The following is a 23,010-nucleotide window of genomic DNA, read 5'->3' as shown; positions in this document are numbered from 1 at the left end:
AGAGCACATCAAACCAAACTAAGATTGCTAGGACTGAATTAATTTCCTCCCTTTTTACATTCACATTAATTCCCAGTTTTCTCCACTACTTCACATTCATTAATCATTTTCTACCCTCCAGCTCCCTTTTGAAAGGCAGGCACCCAACAGCAAATAACTGCTGAGGAATGGGTAACACCCTGAAAAATATCTAGAGGTGTCTTAAACTTTGCTTGCCCTGATTAGAAATATATCAGGAATTCTCTATTTTCAGGGATGGAAAAGGCTCTCTTAGATTCATAACAATGTGAGAGGCTGCAGAGCTGCATGCAGGATAGGATGCTGTGGCCACACTCCCTGCTTTGCAGCACCACAAGAGCAGCTGAGTACCAGCCTTAATGAAGTACTTGAAAAGTTGATTGCTGAGCATAGACATTGTGAGAAGGGAAATTCATACCCAGGCCTGGAAATGTCTTGATAATGATGCACATATATTTTTGCTGTGATCTTTGCTGGCTGCTGGGTTTTCTGATTACAGCTTCTGATTTAGCAACACAGCTAAAGTTCCTTGTATTGGTTCACCTTGCTTTTACTTAACACATGGAACCTGGTGATGGGAATAGTAGTGGTCCAAATGTGATTAGGTGGATGGAAGGAAAACAGAGAGAGCACATATTTTTCACAAGCAGAAGTACATCTGGTGGCACACTGCACCCAGCTGATATTTAAAGGCTGAGGTAGGATGCTTTCCCTCTTTCCAGCAGGCAATTCTTCCTGGCATCCAGCAGATGGGACTAGTGGAGAATTATTTCCAAGGCTGGCCCTGCACAGAGCTGCTCTCAGGAGGAGAGAAGATGGAGAAAGAACTTGACACCCCTCACCTGAGACAAGAGAGGTGGCCAGGGTACAGCTGAAGGCCATCAGTGGGGACTTGGGCTTCCTGCCCTCCTGGTATCTCTTTATATGAATTCTAACCTTAATGGATCACTTTCCATAGTGATTTCTTAGCACATTAGTGAGCTCTAACCTGTAAAAAGTTGCATTATGTGGATGACCAAAATGGAGTGACAAAACCTGTGGGGTTTTTCTTTCCCTGACTTGAAATGAAAAGGTATTGTTTTCAAAATCACCATTCTGCCTGTCCACACACAATAGGAGGACCATATGCAAAACAGAAAGTTAGCTAAAGTTTTCTCTCCCCCACCCCATTTCTCTTAAAACACAGGCTTGGCATTATCAAGCTATGCAGCAAGCAATTCATAAATAAAGACAATCCTGTAACACAGCAGTGCAGTGACATTGGAAAAATCATTACCAATAGGTCAGACCAACAGAGATCATTGCATCACTGCAAAATGAGCAGTGTTCAAGCTTCAACCGTTCAATTATGGTCAAGTGTAACATGTTTCACTCTATGCAGAGAGAACTTTACAACCAGAAAAAGCAGATCAGGCATAAATGTAACTACTGATACATAAATGAAATTAAAACCAGCCATTACCCTACTGCAGTCACAATTTAAAACTCCATTTCCAGATGATACTTGTTTCTGCATCCATTATTATGACTATAATCACAACTTACTTGACTAAAACCAGGTATTTCTAGGATTCATTCATATTCATTGTCAAGGAACTGTATCTCTTGCTTAAGTGAAAACCTAAACTACAGGAGGAAGTTTAAATGATCATCTGGTTCAGCAGCTTATCAGGTAAACCACATTTTCTCAATCCTAAATGTATTATTTCACTGGACATTCACTGTTGAGAACTGGTGTGCTAAAACATATAATACAGGATTCTCAACATGTTTTCACTTCATTTTGTTCCTTTAGAAAGAAAAATGTTTCTGCTTAAAACATTTTTGTGTTTTGTGAAGTTTGGCAGAAACTTCACCTCTTGCACTCTGACCCAATCCAATGATCCATGACTGGATCATGACATGAAAATCCATCTTGGTCAATGTACTGACAGTAAGTGTTGTGCCTGGCAAGTGGCTTTGGCAGAAATAGAGAAAAGGAAATGCTAAAAATTAAGACTGGACCAGTGATGCTCAAGTAAAAGACTTGCAGAAGGAATGGTTAAGCCCTGCTTGGCCTGGAGTATCTATTTATCTTGTGAGAAAGTGAGGAAGCAGAGCATGAATACACTGACAAGAAAGCAAACTATAGAATGGAGAAGTGACTAATCCCAAAGTCTCTGACAAACAGGTTTTTCCACTTTTAAAAAATCTTTCTAATGAGTCTCTCACTGAGTGTCTTTGATGAGGAATCTTTCTGCAGTTATTGCTCTCCACTGGAACTGGGTGCAGAGCAAATAGAAAGGCTTTAAGGAGCACGTCCTCAAGGCAAAGAGCTGGAAATATACTTTACAAGAGTAGTGAGACAATTTTTCCATCATATTTTTATTCACCCCGGCTGTCCTTTTCTCCAGGCAGAAAAGCCAGAGCCAGTACATTTTCCTTGAGTCTTCCCTATGACATTATTTATAATAAAAATGTCTTTTCCACTGGATGGCTTCCACAGTATCTGCCATCCTTCTCTTCCCACTACTGCAGCAATCAGTAATTGCATTTCCTTTAGGTGAAAGCTGTCCTCACAATATTTGCTTTTCTATTACACTGGTAATTGAACAGCAATCTGTCACTCACTCCAAAGGAGATACAAAAAGTGGCAAATGACATGTTGTGTCATTTTAGGCCAGAAAATGTAAATTATTTTAAGCCACATCACAAGACAAATGGGAACATCTGTTTCTTTCCCCCTGGCATGATAGTCAGTTCTAAAAAAGAGAAGTCTGAGGATTACTGTAGTAGTAGTACTGTACAAACAAAATAAGCACATTGGACACTATAATACCTTCTTCTGTCCATATATTCTGTTTTCTTTTTTTAAGTTGACTACTGCCTGATAGGTCCTTGCTGTCTTCCCTTGGCATTTTCTTTGAGGTCATCAAGAAAATCTATTCCCCTTCCCCTTCCCCATATGATGTATTTGGTAGAAAAGAGGCTAAACAAGGCTCAATCAGCATGCTCAGCAAGCTGGCAGAGTAAGTGGCACTTCTAACTCCACCAGAAAAGAGGATTCTTCAGGAGTGCCTGCCCACTTTCTGTTATGGAGAGGCATTTAGCATGCACAGTGAGGTGCCAGCTGCAGTGGCAGCCCCCAAATGAAGCAGATAATATGACAAATAATAAGCCAGTCATGAGACAGGAGAGGGATGGGACAAGATCCCAATGAAAGATCAGGGAACAAACCCTTGAAGCAGGTTTTAGTGTTCTTCACATTTTCTCTGCAAGAGCCTGGAAACGTGTGGCTTCTTACATCTTCCACTGTTCTTGTGACAAACATGGCAAGTCAAAAATATTAACAGCCTGCTGGCCTCTTGGCTCTTCCCATTTCAGAGCTGAGGAAGTGCTAGGTCTGCTTGCACACCTACTCCTCTTCAGCAGCACCTTTCTTCAAAAGCAGCTGGCGACATACTTAGAGATGGGGCTAAAGTCAGTGCACCAAAAGCTGGTGCAAAAAGACATTTTTTAGAAGAAAACAGAACTGCAGACAATATAATATGCAGAATTGCATAACTAGTACAAACTAGTCCATTTCTACCCCTCCAACACAGAATTACAGAATATCCTGCAAAGGATCCACAAGGATCATCAAGTCCAACTCATGAACACAGAGGCTATTAATAATAAAATTGTTTTTGCTACTGAGAAAGCTTTACTTCTATCATCCATAGGGTGTCAACATTCAGAATAAGGTTTCTTCAAACCTCCTTGTCCTTCCTGGGATAGAAATAAAAGTGACAAAGGGCCAACAACTGAGGCTTTCATCTTAATTTGTGCAGGTGCCACATCCTGGGGCACCAAGTTTGATCCTGTTACATCTCTGAATGTCTCTGCCATGCAAGCCCAGGAGCATCCGCTGCTTTTCTGCATGGCCAGTGACTTTAGCATCTCTCCACTGGTCTGACCTGTGCTTCTTTCTTGTATAACAAATACAAGTACAACCAAGATCTGTCAGACAAGAGATGCCAGTTTTGAACTGTCATTTTTACAGCACAGAAATACTGCCATTGGTAATCGTACTAACGTCACGAAGGTCCTTATTGTATAGCAGAGAAACTAATCAATGAGAAAGTGAAAAATATAGGCTTTGATCTGCATTCTGAACAAGTAGATATGCTGGCTTCACTGAAACCCCTAAAATGTGAGAAGAAAGCACATGTACATCCATGTAGGCACTTGAGATCATATAGCCTGCAACCATTTTCAAACTATTCCAGTGGTACAGTAATATCAGACATAAACCAAGAAGCACATACACACAAAGGCCATTATTGCAGAACTACAAACACATTAAAGTGAATCATTAATGTGGTGGCCTGAGGTTGCTGAACATTTTCAGTTCTCATTTTAATTTCTTTTAATTAAATTATGATTTAGGTCAGTTTTAATCATTATTTGTATATAACCCCTTTGGGGTAAATTTTAAGAAGGGTTAGTAACAAGTTATCTGCAGTAATTGTTTAATGGAGTTATGAGACTCTTCCCTCTGTGCTGCTTTAACAAATTACCACGCTGCAGATGCAGCCCTGAACATACTGTGAATGCACCCAACCCAGTGAAACTGTCAGTCCAATAAATAACAGGGTTTCATTTCCATGAAGCATTTTGTCCAGGAGCGTAGGAAAAGAATGAGAAAATTGTAGCTTGAGTGGCTTATCTCAGAGGTTAAAAATAAAACTATTGTATTTCACGTATTTAATATCCTGAGAAACACAAGAGTCTTGGCTAAAGCTGGGTGAAGTCACCATGCATTTTCCCCTTGCTTCACTCTTCTGTGGGTCAGAAGACAACTAACTCAGCTTTATTATAACCCCTCTGGTTAGGGAAGAACCAGGAGATAACAGCTACAGCATCAAATTAAGTCCTGGGAAGACAAGAGCATGCTGGTTTGTCCCAACTCACTGCTGGGAACATTGTGCTCACCTGGCTTTTCACTGGGTCTAACTCTCCATTGACTTGGATTGTGCAATACAGGTGCTGGGCAAGGAACATGGAACGTTTCACTGCCAAAGATGCTGGGCATCACTATTACTCTGATGGTTCAAAACAAATGAAGGAGACATTTCCTGGAAGCCTGAGCTGACCAACTCAACCAGAATGTTTTAGATGTCACAAACAGTCTGTGCAGAGGACAATGATAAATTTGGCATTTTGATGCAAAAAAATACACACTCTCTGCTCACTTGGCTTTTCACTGGGTCTAACTCTCCATTGACTCAGACTGTGCAATATAGATGCTGCACAGTATTACCACTGTTCTTGTAGTGTAGAAAAGGGGACAGAAGTTGCTCCTGTGAGTTGATGTGGAGTTCACAGCAGTATAAAGAAGCCCTGACTCCTGGCCCTACAATTAGTCCTATCCAAGAGAAACAAAATGATGTCATGAAGGCAAGTGCAAAATAAACCTACAAATCTAATAATTACTATATAAATTTAGTCTTTCTTCATCCTTTCACAGTGTGCCTGAAGTCTGAGTAACTACATACTAAAAAGGGATGGCCACATGGCTCCTTTTCCAAGCCACAGTCAAAATAAAACTTGAGACCTATTTTGATTTTTTCACAAACAGAAGAAACAGACAGAGAAGCCACAGAGAAGACTACACTCATAAAAAATCCTCACAAAATGCAAACAAAACCATGGACTACTTCACATCAGCATTTTGGAATGAAGGGACCAGCTCCATCTCCTGCACTGGACCTGAACAATCATGATGGTTTACTGTTATTCACATCATGCTTAGAAATGAGCAATGAATTCCTTGACAGATGAACCCCCCTGCAGGTGTCTTGGGGTGTGTCTTTGGGTAGAATTCTCCTCTGACAACACTGCATTAGTCACCCCAGTAACTCAGTCTTTTGCACCTTAGCTTATCTCAGAAGGAAGACAATCTACTCCGCAGCATTCAGCGTAAAAACAGGAATTGCAAGTGTCTTTCTGGTGTTATTACACAGACATACATTCAGTTGCTAAAAGAAACCCAAATGGGTAAATGGCTGACACAACAGGACTGCACATCACCTGTGGAGGCCAAAATGAGCTATGTTTTCTGAGTTTTGCACAGCGACTGCATGGCAATTGAATGGAACAGCAGAAGCCACTTCACCAATGAAAAGAATTCTTCTAAGAAATGTTTGTTCAGAGAGAAAATATGACTGAAAATATAGATAACATCCCATTTTACCCCTGGCTAAGTGCAAGGTGATCACCTAATATTCTGAAAGCTGTAATCAGCCAGGACAGATGGTGGACTTCAAAACAGAAGTGAAAAGAGAAGCTATCAATCACAGTGGATGGAGGTTAATTGCCACTTTTTAGATATAACCCATCTGCATTAAGGTGAAACATCCAACAGACATGTTTGATACACATCCTTCCCAGGGAATTTCTTCTGTAGTACTTTATCTTAATTTAACATTTTATTAAAGGATTAGGTTTTGTGGCAAAGACAGTCAGCTCTAAGCTATCTTAATAAAAAACAACACTTTTAAGGCTGAATAAAGGACTGTGTTTTTTGAAGTATAATTATGTGTCTCGATGCTCATTTTTAGTAGATTATGATTGGAGCAGAAATTTACTGAAGAATATGACTGCCCCGTGGGATGCAAAGTACAAATGTACAAGTTTATCAAGGGATAAAAGAACCCCTTGCTATCAACTGCAGAACATAATATTAACTCTTCCCTTAAAGAGAGAGACAATCAGGCCTGCACAGTGGCAGAAGATCCATAGAAAAGATGCTTAGAACATTTCTGTGTAATGGCAAGAAAGACCAGCTACTGTGTGCATCCCACTAGCTCCAGAGAGGATTGAGCCCACTTGGAGGGATGTAGCACAAGCCAAGTGCCATGGACTGTGGTGGGTGCACACACTACATCCCTCTCCACTAAGACAGAGAGTGAGCAGGACAGAAGCAAAATTCATGGCAAATAAAGGAGAAGCAGGAAGGGGGAGCCTTATGTTAATCTCACAATTAAAGGATTAAGCCATAAACAGAGGTTTGTTTTGTGGTCCCAAGACTATGCACTTTTCACCATTTCACAAAACCTTTTTTGGGAGAAGGGATGAAGAGCTAGGGTGCCTCCCTCTTGGTGAGAATCCTGCTAAATGGCCATAACCTGCTGGACCAATGAGTTGTTGAGATAAGATGTAGTTTTATTTTGCCTCATTTCTGCTGTGTTCTTCAATCACCAGACTGACATCTCTCATGGACAGAGCTTCCACCAAATCAGGCAGGTGCCAGCTGGTGAGCCTGGATTTCTGACACAACATTCAGACATGTGATGTTATCTCTGAAAGCTAAGAGGCCAAATTGTGATGACCCCATCAGGCAAAGGAACAAACACTATCAACTCTGTTAAAAGTGACTTGTGTTCATTTTGAACTTTGTAGTTTGGCTTATGCATCAACCTGTTCTCCTTCCCACCAAGTGAATGGAAAGCAGACAAAGCTTGTCCAGGACAAATAACTCCAACAGACCTGCTCCTTCCACAGGTGATCCTGGGAGACCAACAGCCTATGTATCTATCAGGAGGAATGTATCATTCATCTGAGGAACAGCTTATGAGAGAAGACGGAGTAAAACACTTCCAGGGCTCCAGTTCTGTCTTTACATCCCTTGAAGGATGGCAAGGAAATGGCTTTTGCTGGATGGATTGATTATTTTTCTGCTGGAGGAAGAGAAAAAGCAGGCCCTTGTGCTGCTGTTACTAGATGTGTTACTCATCTTTGATACAATTCTGGTCTCACATGGGCCATGGAGGGAATGGATGGAGAAGCTCCTTGGCAGGCTCTGCTTTATATCTGAGAAATCCCATCAAGAAGGAAAGGGCAAACAGTTTTGCTTCTCCCTATTGCACACACTGTGCTGTTCACTACATCTGGGAGGACACGTGGGGAGGTAGGTCAGAGAAACAAGGAACATTTAAAATGTTTGTTTTGTTAGGCTTTTGTATAAACCGTTTGCCTTTGCTTGGTGGCAATAAGTAGGACGAGAATGGGTGACTGTGGCATTTTTGCCAACTCATGGCTGCTATGTTGTGACAAGTACTGCCATTTTGTCTGTGTAACCACTTTAAGGTTGTGTTATGAAGCTACTGAAGTAAGACATGCATATGTTTTGTTTGGTACCAAACATTTTGTTCATCTGACACTTTACAATCACTCAATCAATGAATGCACCTGACTGAGGGAAAGGCAAAATTATTCCTGGCTGCTTTTAATCTCCCAGGATTCAGGAAAGTGGCAGAAGAAAAAGAAAAAAAGAACAAAAAAAGAAGAAAATTATTTGGCATGTTTGCACATGTCAAACCTGAAATACTGCAGGGAACCTGTGAGTAAAAGAGGTTTCCTAGTCTATCCATTTTCACAGACAATACCTCTGCAGTGAAAATCTATGAAAACTACTGGCATAAGAATCTGCTGTGCAGTTCACACTTCTCTCTACCAACAGTCTGCAGGCAGACAACAATATATCTAATATCATAATAACAGACACCATTAATACTTTAGTGGTTTGGTATAAGATTGCTTTCATTAGCATGTCAAGTGTTTATTTTAGCCTAGTGCAAAACAAGCTCCTTACATACAGCCTACTCTCCTTTCCTTGATTGCAAAGAGGGCAATAATAAAGGAACTTACTTTCCCTAGTATTCTGTGGAGGTTTTAACATGCACTGAAATGATATTGCTCCATTACCTCTAGCCAATGACCCAGCCTGGTGAAGTGGAGAAAAATACTGCAGCAGAAATATTGCTGAACTCAGTGGAATGGGTTTCAGAGACTGCCATGAGGGCAGACACGAGGCTGCTACCATTGCAAATTGTATTCCCATCTTCAATCTAAAAGGATACTCCCAACCAACCAGAGGAAAATACATTGGGTTCTTCCCATGTCTTAGTGTATATTTGTTAAATGTTTTATAGGTGGTCATACTACCAAGGAGAAAATGATATTCTATGTTAAATTTGGGCTTGCTTTTACTGATAAAAGGTAGGGCTTTGGGGGGTTTTCATTTGTTTTCTAGGGATTTGTTTTTTATATTTGTTTACTTTCTCCTGTGTGAGTTTGGTACCCTTTCCCTTTCCCTTTCCCTTTCCCTTTCCCTTTCCCTTTCCCTTTCCCTTTCCCTTTCCCCTTCCCTTTCTTTTTTGCTTTTCCTTCTGTACTTAAAGTGAACTATTCCAAAGTTTAAACACACCAAACCACTAAGCACTTCAGTTTTACCCTAAGGGAAATTCAACCAAATTGACCTCAGGCAGCGTTTGCCTTTGTTGTGTTTTACTCAAGACTGTTTATATGCATTAGCTACTCAGTTTTTCTTCTAAAAAGAAAAATTAGCTTTTTGGAAGTGAAGACAAGCACCTACCTAAATAAAATTATTCAGACATGTAGTTGTGGTTCATGTCACATATTCAGAACTTTCATAATCTTCAAGGCTCCCCACTAAAAGTTCTTTTAATTAGTCAAAACCAACAGCTAATAATTAGACCAGGAGAAACTAAATCCTCTTCTCAGACAAATGTGTGCAAATCCCATTTACTTCAATGGAAATGGCTCACAGGTGTGATACATTAGACTCCAGCCACTTGGCAATTTGCCAGGAATTCAGTGTCTGGATGCCAATTTCTTGTCTCCTCTTCCAGAGGTACAGGTAATGCCAAAGAAATCTGATCCAGGTTTCTCCACAGGACCCTCAGCAAACACTTGAATCATCTATTCTTTTCTCCATCACAACAACTCTCAAGGCTAAATCTGAACTTTCAATCCTAAACATTACAGGTTTGCTTCCTGACTAGCAGATGGGGGTTCTGTGACCAGCTATATCAAATCCAGCAACAGTGGTTGTGTTTTACAGACTTCAATTCTATGTCAGCAAAATCTACTGTATGGCATCAAATTCAAGGAATTCAGGCATTTTACAGCTCAGAAGTAATGCAATAATTCTACTACCATACTGTTTACTTTGCCCTTCCAACACATTTATTTGTGCTTCACAAAGTGAACAGTAGGTCACTGGGAAAAATGGATGGGCACAGAGAAATAGGAAACTGTATCTAGGGAGCCACAGAAAGAGTGAAACAACATAGTAACTTTTTGAATGGAAGAAAACCTTACAGTTTGACAATACTTTGTCTCCTCCTTTAGTTTAGTTTTGGTTTTTTTTCAAGATACTGATGCAATAAAAAAATTTAGCCACCCTCCATGTAAGAGTGTATCATAAAACAACTATTGCTCTGCCTGTTTAGGAACACTGAAAGTGTCACCACAATCCCAGCTGTGGGTTAACCTGCATACAAATAGACATGTGGTTTGCCATCACTGAATTCTTTAATTCAAACACAAAATTGGTATTTTAATTTAATCTCAGTTCAGTGCAGCATGAAAGGAAAGACTCTCAGGTGTGATGAAATTTCTTGGGTCCCTCCACACCTTCCAGGTGATGACAGCTATTGCTTTAATGACTTGCCTGTAACAACCAGTCACAATGTTAGTGACAGCATGTTACTAGCAGTTACTTAAAATGATAGATGTTACCACTTTTCTGCTCTTTGTGACTCACACTATACCCTAGTCAGAATATTTTAGGAGCTGAATGCACAGTGCTAGGTCAAAATGCTGAAGATTGTGGAGCTATTGGTTGAGGTGCAAAATTAGATGTGTCATTTGAGGAACATTAGGTCAAAAAGAATCCACGATAAGGAACTATCATGGATTAAAGATTAAGGTTCATCCTTTTAACCATTTCACAGAAGGGGAATTTTTGGGCTGTTTTGCCCTTCCACATATCTGAAAGCAGTGCGAAACGGTGCACTCTGAAAGTAAGCCTCTGATGTAAACATCTTATAAACAACTCTTCCAATGAAATAGAGATTAGGAAAATATACTTTGATCCAGTTTTAGAAGAACACAGATAATTTTGTCCATACATGTGGACAAGCTTCCCTGAGCAGACTCAAGTGGAAGAAAAAATCCTCAGAGGAACAACACTATAGGGATAATGTTAATCACTTGTGCCTTCTAACTGTGGAGAGATGTACTGCACTGTGTAAAGTCTGGAAACATAAAAATTGTAAAAAGGAAAATTGCAAAAAATTTTTGTAGAAAAGGAAAGTGAGGATTATATTGCTACATGTTTAGCAACTGACCAACCTAACCAACCAAACTGTGACCCAAGCCCTGCATAACACAGATTACACTTGTGCTTTTAAATTACATAAAGTCAGAGCTGGTTAGAGATAAAATAACAGCAATTTATTAAGCAATAATCAGTAGCCCATCACATAAAAACTGGGTTTGTAATTGTGAATCTACCTTGGGATGAAATATATTCAAAAGATTTTTAGTCCCTTTATCTAGGCCAAAAAGAACTCTCCAAGTGTAAGCAAAGAGCATTTTTAACTCAAAGTTTTCCAGTTCTTTTCCAAGAATTCAAAATAAACTTTTCTTCAAAATGTGAATTGATTAGCAGCCCTGAGAAGCTGTGAGACCACCTACCTTCAGCATCATCCTGCAGGTCCTCAGGCTGCTCTTCTTTGCTCTTTGTGGGAGATGGAGGCTGGCCTTCTTTCAATATAAAAAAATATAAATTACATATATTATTTGGAAATAGTTTCATTGTTATACTGTTATATTACCATGTGTGATACCACAACTGTATGTTTTATCTCAGCAGTCCTTTCAGTACTCAATGCTTATCTTTCTGTTATTTAAATTTATTATTGCATCATCTCTTATGAAATTTATAATACACATGTGTCTTTCAGCCTGGACTGGACTTTCTCTGACTTTCACAGGACAGAAGTGAAGAAAGTTCATACTGAAATAGGATACTGCTTCACGAGCATTACAGAAACAATAATCATAATCCTCAACCAAATTATGCTTTAATTTGTAGTTGTAAACATAGTATTTATTATACTTCATTATGGAACTGTGGAGAAATAATCTGAACTAAATGATTTTTTTCTCTCAGCTCAATTTTCCATTCACTTTTTTAACACAACAACCAATGAATAGAGACTGAAATTAATAATTACATGAGAGGTAGGAAAACAAATTTGACAGTGAAGTTAAGGAAGTGAAAACTTTACAAGACAGAAATGTTCAAGTTGAAAAAAAATCCATTCCAGCCTTTTAGACAGTAAGCAAAATCAAGCTGGAAGAAAGGGGGTAAAAAGTAATTGAGGCCAATTAAATGTGAGATCTCCTTTATATGGACTGAAGCACACAGTGTTTAATATCACGTGGTTAAACTTTAAATGTAATGAACTTTTTCTACAATATTTTCAAAATATCCTGTTGTCTTAACATAAATGATAACATTACTGTTTGTTTGCCATGACACACCTCAAGGTACAAACTGGTAGCAGAGAAAGCCTGCTAATAAAAAGGGAGGCCAAGCTAGAAATTAAGCATAAAAGGTATTCATAAATTAAGACATTTTATGCAAGCAGGTTCCCTAATTAAAACATTCTTTAAATGTTGCTTAACCACGAAAGCAGTGACTGACAGACAATTAAAACTCAATTCATTGTGCCTACTGAATGCATTCAGCTGCAATGGGAAAATTACTTTCTGTCATTTGACTTTCTGTCAAACCTTCTGATTCCTTGTGGCTAACTGAGGGCTACAAGGTGGGTGGGTGCAGGAAAAGCCTAAAGAAAACATATTTTTGTGTGTGCTGGCAATAAACTTTGACCACTTACAACCAGGAAATTCAGGAAGACATAAGACCTCACATGATTGACCCTTATTGCTGTTGCCATTAGAAAGTTAAGAATCATGGTATTACTTCAAACTGATTAGCTAATTAACAACTGGGAAAAAAACTAATTTCATGTGTTTTATAAATTGCTTTAGTGTTTCAAAAACTCCCAGGGTCTCTCCTGCTGTCACATATACACCACACAATCATCTACTCTTAATTTTGCTGGATTTTAAAACAGCTCTGGACAATCAGATGCCCAGCTCTCATGAAGGAATTCACTCTACTAAGAGTCGTAGATCCTCCCCTTTTATCTGCTACCCTTCCACAATTACACTATTACAAGAACAAAAACAGTGAAAATTTTGGAACAGAAGGTATGAAAGTAGTCAGGATCTGAGAGAGGAACTTGGAGATTCAAGGGATAGTTGGACAGCTCAAAATACCAGCAAAAATTCCAGAATGGAGATCTGTATGTGAGAAATTAAATTCTATCTTAGTTTCTTAATTTTAATGAAAGAGCATTATAAAAATAAAAAAAAGCCAAACTGAACATTGCTCTTATAGATTTCTACTAGAAGGGAATGTACACTTCTTTATAGAACTACATACAGCTCAGAGCATGAAGAGCCCTTAGCAATCAGTAAATAATGTGGGTTGCTGCAAAGCAGAACAAGCCTTGAGGTTTGGCTTGCTACCAGGTGGTAGACTGCTCCTGAAAGCACTTAATACAGGACATGTCATGTGTCATGTCATCATGTTTGCTCATCTGAATTTGAAATTCAGACACAGTGTTTGGAGGAAAACAAGAGTTTTCAAGTGCCAAGATGAATTTCTTTCTGGAGTGAAGAAGGCAGGAGTAACCACAAGAAAATCCATGGGAAAAGTAAAGGCAAAACCTGCCAAATAAAGACATGCTATGTCAACACTTTAAGGGGCTCAGGAGCAATGCTGATAGAGTTCAACAAGAACTGTAATACAAAAGAGAGATCTTGAAAAAACCCAGACTTGTGAAGACTTATTCACTTATGCTCTCACTTTCTTTTAAAAAATAACTTGAGTATTTATAGTGGACGTATCAACATGTAGCTTCTTTGGTCCAAATGCCACTCTGAACTACCTGCTAAATTGTCTTTTTTTGTTTGAGAATAACTCAGATTAGGGGACTGAATCAATAGGAATGCTTCAATCAACACTTTCTCCTCTACTGAAGAATTTTATCATCTAATCAATCTGTGAAGTTCCCTCCAGTTCCACACATCAAATGTCAATCAAGTTAAAGTGCAAATGTCCAGCCAGGTCTTTCAGGACTATTTGAATACATTAGATAATATAACCAACATCTTAACTGACAGCCCAAAGATGGAGAGAGAGGAGATGAACATTCAGAGAAATCAGAACTGTTGCTGTCTCAGAAGAAATCATCTTTTTGCACTCTATAAAGAGCCTTCAAAACACTCACAAAAGGATGTAAAGGCAGTGTCCCAGGAGAACAAGATTTCAATCACAGTTTCACTATTTTTTAGCAGATATCCCTGATTCCAGAGACAGAAAAGGATCTATGTTTACCATGGCCAAAATACAACTCTTAACCCTTTTTGCTCTCCAGCAGCGTGTATGTCTTTCCAAACAGTTAGCCAAATATTATGGAAATTTTGTCTGCAAATTTATTTTTAGGAAGAGCACACCTGGACAGGTGTCAGAACTGATCATATTAAAAGCTTTTCTAATTGTGATCATTTGTGCAAAACGGTTTCTAAGCTCTGCTACTGGGAGACATATTTCTTCTTTATAGGCTTACTCCGAGGGTCAACAAATATTTAAATGTCACAGTCTGTCTCCAAGTAACCTATATCCAAAATCCTTCACAACTCCCAAATCTGCCTTCTTCCAAGTGATTGCTATTTTCATCTGAGGAAAAAAGATGAAGTCTCTCTCCAAAAAAACAATCTCCGAGTGTAAGGGCGTGCATACAATAGAACATGCAAAAAAATTACGTATTTTTGTATCTTGATTGTAATAAGGTGTTATTAGTTATTAAACCCTGTTAGTGTGAATGAGATTCTTCATCTTGTTGTTTTAACTGGCTGTGGCTTGTAAGTAATGAATAGGTGATTAATTAGGACCATCAGGATAGAAAGAGGACAACCAGCAGGGCATTTATTAGGAACAACTACTTGATGGGAAATGACAGTAGTGTGGCAACAGACAGAAAGATGAGGTCAAAAGGCTTTGGTACCTGGCAGAGAATGAAGCTGAACAGGTTGAGGACTCAAACTAAGAACTGAAAGTTTTTTCTGAGTGGTTTTTTGTTTTTGTTTTTGTTTTTGTTTTTTTAATGGCAATGGTAAGATAATTGTCTTATGTCAGCATATAATAACATTATTATGTGCTGACATAAGTCAATTCTCTTACCATTAGGAAAAAAAACAAAGGAAATGAAAACACTCAGGAAAGACTAACTACTGGGTCATCTGGTCCTTGTCTTGGGTTATGTAGGAAATCATTCACATAGTAAAACTGAGTTGTAGACCTGCACAGGTCTGGACCTGCTATTTCTATATCTGCCCTTTTGACTCAAATCCTTCTAACACCAACTGCATGACACATGATAACCTCAAAGTACTACAAATTAAGTGGTGCTGTTAAGCCAGGAACTGCTACAAGACTCAGCATTCAGAATAACAGACTGATGGGTTAAAACCCTGTAAGTAAAATGCCATTAGAACAGTAGGTTTGAGTGTGTGTATTTAACAAGAGTGGATTATTTTTATTTTTAAATACTTTTTCTTATTCTAGTATGTCCAATATAAGCAGTGATTTTATGTGATAAACTCACCAAAATGGTCATTCCTGCTTGTTGATTTTATAGAATGAATATAAATATTAATGGATATTATCAGGCAGATTGTCTTGGGGATGTTTTTTATCCCACACTCATTTTTGTTTCTGTTTTTGTTTTCTGTCCAGTGTGGTCACTGCCTCCCTCCCCCAGCTCTGGAGTATGGCAATGGGTGAGAGCCAGCCTGGGATTTCCTGTGAGAGCTGGGGAGAAGAGCAGCTGCTCCTGCAGGGTGGTTTTGTCTCCACAGCCCCACGGCACAATCTCTGACAAGAGATACTTGCTGCCATGTGGTTTTTACCGCCCCCCCATCCTTTTTTTTTTTCCTTCTTTTTTTTTTTTTTTTTTTTTTTTTTCTTTTCCTTTGGCACTGTGTCTGGAACTCACTGCTTTGCTTCTCTGCTTCTCTTCTGCTGCTTGGGAGCTCACAGCGAGTTTGTGCAGCGCTGGGACCCGGCAGCACCCTGTGCCCTGCTGGGACCAGCCATCGCCTGGGAGTGCCATGGGAGCAATTCCCATCCCTGGGAGTGATCCCCCATCCACGGGAGTGATTTCCCATTCATGAGAGCTATTCCCCATCCATGGGAGCGATTCCCCATCCATGGGAGCGAGTCCTCATCCATGGGAGCTATTCCCCATCCATGGGAGCTATTCCCCATCCACGGGAGTGATTTCCCATTCATGAGAGCTATTCCCCATCCATGGGAGCGATCCCCCATCCATGGGAGCGAGTCCTCATCCATGAGAGCTATTCCCCATCATGGGAGCTATTCCCCATCCATGGGAGCTATTCCCCATCCACGGGAGTGATTTCCCATTCATGAGAGCTATTCCCCATCCATGGGAGCGATCCCCCATCCATGGGAGCGAGTCCTCATCCATGAGAGCTATTCCCCATCATGGGAGCTATTCCCCATCCATGGGAGCTATTTCCCATCCACGGGAGTGATTTCCCATTCATGAGAGCTATTCCCCTTCCATGGGAGCGATCCCCCATCCATGGGAGTGAGTCCTCATCCATGAGAGCTATTCCCCATCCATGGGAGCTATTCCCCATCCATGGGAGCGATTTCCCATCCATGGGAGCGATTTCCCATCCACAAGAGCTATTCCCCATCCATGGGAGCGATTCCCCACCCAGCCCCACTATTCTCAGCTGCTGGCCTCACTGGAACCCAAGCCCTGGACACCCTATGGCTTCAGACAGGACCTTGGAGTTTCTGCTACATTTTGTTTGCCGCCCCAGGGTGTGCCGACCCTCTGCCATTCCAGTTTACTGCTTCCAAGGTTTCCTGCTGCAGTCCATTCAGTTTCCCGAGTGGCACTGAGACTGGCTGCTTCCCATGACTTTGCAAATGAAAGTTCATTTCCTCTCTCTCTCCTCATGCCCGCCCGCCATTACTGTGAGGGAGAGGCCCCGCGCCACAGCGCCCCCTGCAGGCTCGGAGGAATCACCGCACCCGCCCTGCCCGGCCGGGAGCCACCAGCGCCCCCTGCCGGCTGTGCCCGGAACTGCACCAAGGGGAAAGAGAGAGGCTGGGACTGGGTTTGTGCTGCTGTTTGCCGCTGGTTTTGTTTGCCTTGTTATCCACCCACATACTAGTAAAGAACTGTTACTCCTTTCCGCATATCTTTGCCTGAAAGCCCCTAAATTTCAAAGTTATATTTTGAAGTGGAGTCACATTTTCCATTCCAAGGAAGGTTCCTGCCTTCCTTGGCAGACACCTGTTCTTTAAACCAGGACACAGATGCAATTAGGATATTCTCTTACTTATTTTGATGATTAATCAAATAAAGAAAGGCCTTTCTGCATGTAAGGAGATATTTGCACTTCAGGATGGTAAAAACACAAGATAGATTACTTTCATAATGTATCCATCACTCAATAATACACCCATGTGGTAATCTGCTATTTCTTACTCCCAGTTAATTTTATGGCCTAATCTGGTGAGCATTGAAGGCAATGGACAAATTCGCACTGCCTTCAGCAGACACTAAACCAGGATCAGAGGTTTTTTTCCCCTCTAATTTTTGCCACCAGATTTAAACTAGGTCAGATTCTGCAACTCTACCTCACTATTCTACCACGTTCTTCAAAGGGTAATTGGTACAGAAACAATAAGCCTACAGTTCATTTGTGCCCTTGTATTTCTCTGTGTTTTCTCTTGGTCTGATTTTGGCCCTCAGAAACATCCAGCCAAAAGGAAGCTGAGGCACAGGAATTTAGGTAAATTTAGATTTCAATCTCTGCCAAAGGTCCTATACGTGTCTAGTCTGCAACATGTGCTCTCTAAGAATCCAACCTCTCTTTTTCACTTTAAGCAAAAGGATTGGAGGAAACACCCCAAAGCAGATTTGGCGATTGTTTGTTTGGGGATTTGGACAGCTCAAGGAAAAATGGTCATCAACATTGGTGCCAACTGTTGACTCCATCTGCTGCAGTATTGACCCATGAAGTCAAGGGGAATGAAGAATGATTGTTCAATTAATATCTTCAAGTGGTGACTAGACTAGAAGTTACTTCTCTATTTTCCCCTTTGAAGACAAATAGGCAAGTATCTTCCAAACCGATAAAAATTTGAGTATAAAAATGAAAACTCCCCTCAATGCAAAACTTATGTTTGTATTTATAGTTCCAGTAAACACATCCTACAATCATTAAAAACTCCATACAGAAATAGGTTAAAAATGAAATAACTCTTGTAATCTGCTACACTACTGGGGTGGACATACAAAATATACTTATTTTTAGCCTTGTAGGTATTAATTGATTACAGCCAATGCACTGATTCCCAAAATACCTCCAACAGATAAAGAAATAACCAAGGATGTGCTGCTGAAGCTCACATTATCCTAGAGCTGTAAGGGAAGCTCTGCTCTGCTCTATCTCATATGCACAAAGGAAAGAGACAGGGAAATATCTTCCTCAAATTACATAATTCAGTGATAATTTCCCAGATAATTTCCCCTTCCTATGTAGCTTTACCTAAACTAATGAAGCTGTGAAGGATACAAGACAAAAAAAATAAGAGATTGGCTATTAAATAGAATTGCACTTCCTTTTAATTCTAATTTAAAATGCTTTTTAAAAAAAGAGCCACGCCAATTTAATGTGCATAATCTCCATAAAAAACAAGATAACAAAAAAATACAAAATTATTTGGCTTCTAAAAATACACATGCCACGATGAACATAAAAATTTAAATTAGAAATGTTAGATCTAGACTGCAAATTTAACTGTAGCATTATCTTTGGCAAATGTTTGTTATATAATGACAGGCTTTTTTCATTTACTTTTATATATGTTTGTACAACTGTATCAATCACACTAACTGTATTGAAATTAGTAAAAGTTCCTATCCAGTAATCTTGACAACAAAATGTAATTACAATTATATGTAATAAAATTAACAGGCCAGAATCAACAGCCATAAAAGAATGTGCTAATCCATCAGTATAGCACATAACTATCTGTGTATATCTGTGTTTTCACACCTCTGTATATGCACCATTCTTCAAGTATTTCTAATTTCTCAGGTAATTAAGTGGTTGCATAAATGATCATAATCCATTTGTCTTTAGGACAATCTTGCCAATTTAAGTAGTCAAGATCCTGCTTCAAAAGCTTTTAGCTCTGTTTTCTGGCTGGTATATCCCTGCCTCTCCCCATGTGGCACTCCTTTCTGACCCTGTATGTTTTCATAAAGAGAGCTGGATTTTCCTGCACAGTCACTGGAGCATGATGGGATCAGGATCACAGAGACCTTGGGGTATTGGGGTAGCTGGTATGGAAGGAGAGGCAGAGGAGCATAGGGAGCTACTCTGCACATAAAAGGAGATGAACTGCACAGAAATCCATATGGAAGAGGAGATGTTCACTGAGAACCTCCAGGTGAGGTCAGCAGGGAAAGTATCAGAAGGTGCTATGGTAGAAGTCTGTTACAAAAACCTGATCAATATTAACTGGGCTATTAACTTTATAAAAAAAACTAGCAGAAATCTCCTGAATGGAAGCTTTTGTCCTCATGGGAGTTATCTAATCCTCTGTCCTCTCTTTTTCTTGTTCTTCTGGCCTTTCTTCCCCTTATACCTATTCACAATTTCATGTCATCAATAAACCCTAAACAGTGGCATTTGTTTTAAACAACAAACTATGAGGACCAGGAAAAAAATCCTCTGAACAATTGTCTGACCAAGCTCAGTGTATTTAAGAGTTTGTGGAAGAGCTTTTCTACTGTTTTCATTGCCACTATTCAGAATGGCAAATGACTCAAGAATTGCTCTATTCACACTTTTTTACAGACAAAGAGACTGAAGAATTGTTATTATTTCCCCTTCATGTTCAAACTAGCTATTGATAAAAAGCAATGAATTATTGTCCAGAGGCTCATAAGATGATGATATTAAAAAAATAGTCTCAGCTGGTCTTACCATGCACTATTTATTGTGACAGATCATTCACCCTAATTTTGTGTAAAAACCAGAGATGACTGTTGTAACATTTGCAATAATGATTAGCACTGCTTATCTTGACTAAGGCAACTATTCTCTAGATTTTTTTCAGTTTGGCTTATGCTTCAGAAAAGTGATATATTTTAGCATAAAATATTCTTTACTCACCCCCCTCTTGACTCAGCTGAGCCCCTTCTTCATTAGCATCACCTGTCAAACAAAAATTGAAAGAAAAAGGTTACTGGGAATAGCAGCAAACACCTTAAATTAAATATTTCATGTTTCAAATTGCCCATATTTTACTTTGCCTCCTCCTGTTTAACATTTTACAGTGAAATCTGGAGCTGGATGGGGAGGAAGGTTTAGATACAGGTTACTACCAGATACCAGGTAATGCAGGGAATAAAGACAGGGAATTAAAGTCTGCATAATTTATAAAATTTTGCAAATAAAGAGCAAGCTAGAGGCCGTGCCCAACCTTGTCCCCCAGCCCAAAATCTCACAGTAACTCTGGCTTTACCAAGAAAAAACTCCTCAGGTAAGAGAGCAGCAGCCAGCTGTGCCCCCCTATATCCTTTATCTATCTTAAATACCAGTCCTTATTGTTTCTTAGCAACAAATAGGGGGAAATTCCCCAAGCCAAAGAAAACAGAAGGAAAATATCCTAATCCCCAACATACAACCTTAAGGAGCTTTGACAATTAATTTTTAGGATAAGAAAATGAAAAATATTGTAAAGCTCATGGGAATTCTCTCATTGGCTTCAACAGAGCCAGGATTTTCAACTGGAGTTCAACAAACTGCTCAGAAAACATTTGGAAATACAGAGATTATTAATTATTCAGTTTCCAATAACATGTTCTTTCCATGGAAGCATTTATAATAGAACCAGCATGATAAGGTTTCAAATTAATCTAAGATATGAGATTAAATCAGCAGAATCTTAACATACATATATCACCTGGTCTTCTGTGGAAGTTCTTAATTATAATTCTGTAAGTGACTTGGAATATGAAATTCCCAAAGCAACAGAATAGTTTCTAAGCTAGTGATAATGGACACAGACAAGAAATCTGATGTTATTAAAAAAGTAGGGAAGTCATTATGCAATATAATTATGAAGAGGCAAAGACTGCTTCTGTGAACCAATTGTGAATTAAAGGCTGCATTTTTTTTTTCCTGGGAAAAAGTACCTAAGGCTTGCTGAAAGGCAATGAAGTCTTTACATCATTTCTGAAAATGGAAGCTGGGCTCCCAATAACTTGGTGACACGATCTCTGAGTCATTATAGTTCCTTTGAAAAATTTATCCCAATCTAGGTACGAATCTGAGTTTCACTTTGGCACACAGCAATCCCCAGCCACTTCATGTGTCTGTAATTATTACTCTCACACTATTAATCCATCTGGTAGAAGCATTTCCCTGTTAAATATAAAACATTCTCTTTCACTGACCTTGGTGTGGCTGGCTGAAGTGATAAACACCATGTTTAGCTCACAGAGCTCTATGCCAAAACCAATTATTTGGAGATAAAACCCAGTGGTTTAGAAGTCTATGTCAAAAATGTATTCACTTACCCCCTGAAAAAAATATTAAGGGCAGTTCCTTGATTACTGGTTCTGAATCAGTAAAAATATTTTTTACTGAAGTTCTATATGCCTAATATAAAGCAAAATCAGTGCCAAGATTACCACAAATTAGATTTGTTATACCTAGCTTTGTTTTTCTTTTGCATGTTTTGTTTTTTAAATTCTAAATTTTTTCCCTGTACAATTTCTTACCCCATGTAGAGGAAGCCTTTGAAAGGTTTGTTTTGGTTGGAAATATGCACCACTAAGACAGTCAGTCCCAAAGCAAACTTGGATAAAACCACAGAAGAACCTTAGAGTGAATCTTTGACAACAGCAAACATTTCCTTAAATACATGTTGTCAATATTTCTTGTCCAAACTCCCCCACTGGAAAAAACAGAGGTGAGATCCTCTGTACCTCTCACCCTCACTTGAGAGCTGCTGAAAAATAATTGACTAGCAAAACATGCTCTAGTGTGTGCACACATCTACCCACACTTGGTTACTCTTCTGGCTGGAGAAGCAGAACAATGACCTCTCACATCACTTCCTCATTAAAGCCCTGGATTTTAGGAAGTTCTACCAAGACAACTTTGCTAGAACAGGAATGACTGACCTGGCAGTCTGGAGGGAGAGGAAAATTTACAGTGACTACCAGAAAGGGTCAGCTCATCCCCAGGAAAAGTCACATCAGTATTTAGAAGGCTTGGGACACAAGAAAACCTTCTAATCCAAAGTGTGTGCAAAATTTTCCAGTTTATAAATGGAGGTATACTACATAAAATTAAAGTATTAAATGAGTGATGTGTAGGAGAAGTTTCCAATCAAGTACAAAATCATTTACACTTGAAAGTCAACCTATGATTGAAAAACTCCCTCTAACTCCCAGGCTATTGGGGTAACTATATCTCTAAACATCAGAGAGCTTTACATTTGAGAGCAAGGTGCTCAAAGCAGAAGCTTTTGTGTAAGCCACAGGCTCCATGCTGGGGTCATGCACTGAGTGATGCCTGTGCCTCTTTCATTGCCCTCTCCCTTGTTATCTGCTGAGCTTTGGGAAATGGAGAAATTACACTATATCTATTCTTACTGACACAGGAGGAGGGGATGCCTTCTGTCAGATCCTTTTGTTTTGCCTTTTGCCTTGCTGGTCAGGTTGTTTCCCTGTCTCCCAGGTTGTGGCATGCAAGCAAACACAAGCCAGATGGCTAAAATCATCAATCTGTGCAAAGATTTATGTTAGGAACAGAGAGGTGAAAAGCTCTAAATAACTCCACTAATCCCCAAAGCCATTAAACCACCTCCTCCTTGTTGCTCACACTTCCATTTGCATTCTCCTTCACATTAGCATGCAGCAAGCCAGCACTGTACAAACACTGTGCACTGAGAAG

General features: G+C 39.5%; 1 protein-coding gene across 9 annotated transcripts in view; it reads right to left on the bottom strand.

The window, feature by feature from the left end:
- The window catches only part of MACROD2 (mono-ADP ribosylhydrolase 2), an 841,709-nt gene that overhangs the window by 53,459 nt on the left and 765,240 nt on the right, over positions 1-23,010 (bottom strand). For 5 of the 9 annotated variants that reach the window (XM_056486344.1, XM_056486343.1, XM_056486350.1 and 2 more), the window contains exons 10-11: positions 20,218-20,259; positions 11,545-11,613 (exon numbers count right to left, since the gene is read on the bottom strand). In XM_056486344.1, the coding sequence (XP_056342319.1) occupies positions 11,545-11,613; positions 20,218-20,259 (111 nt within the window). The remainder of the gene's footprint in view (positions 1-11,544; positions 11,614-20,217; positions 20,260-23,010) is intronic. The other 4 variants (XM_056486346.1, XM_056486345.1, XM_056486349.1 and 1 more) reach the window with 1 other exon arrangement.

This window comes from Oenanthe melanoleuca, chromosome 3 (genome assembly GCF_029582105.1).
Source record: "Oenanthe melanoleuca isolate GR-GAL-2019-014 chromosome 3, OMel1.0, whole genome shotgun sequence".
In the NCBI taxonomy this organism is placed as follows: domain Eukaryota; kingdom Metazoa; phylum Chordata; class Aves; order Passeriformes; family Muscicapidae; genus Oenanthe; species Oenanthe melanoleuca.
The sequence above is the reverse complement of the archived record's forward strand: the minus strand, read 5'-3'. Positions and strand labels throughout refer to the sequence as shown.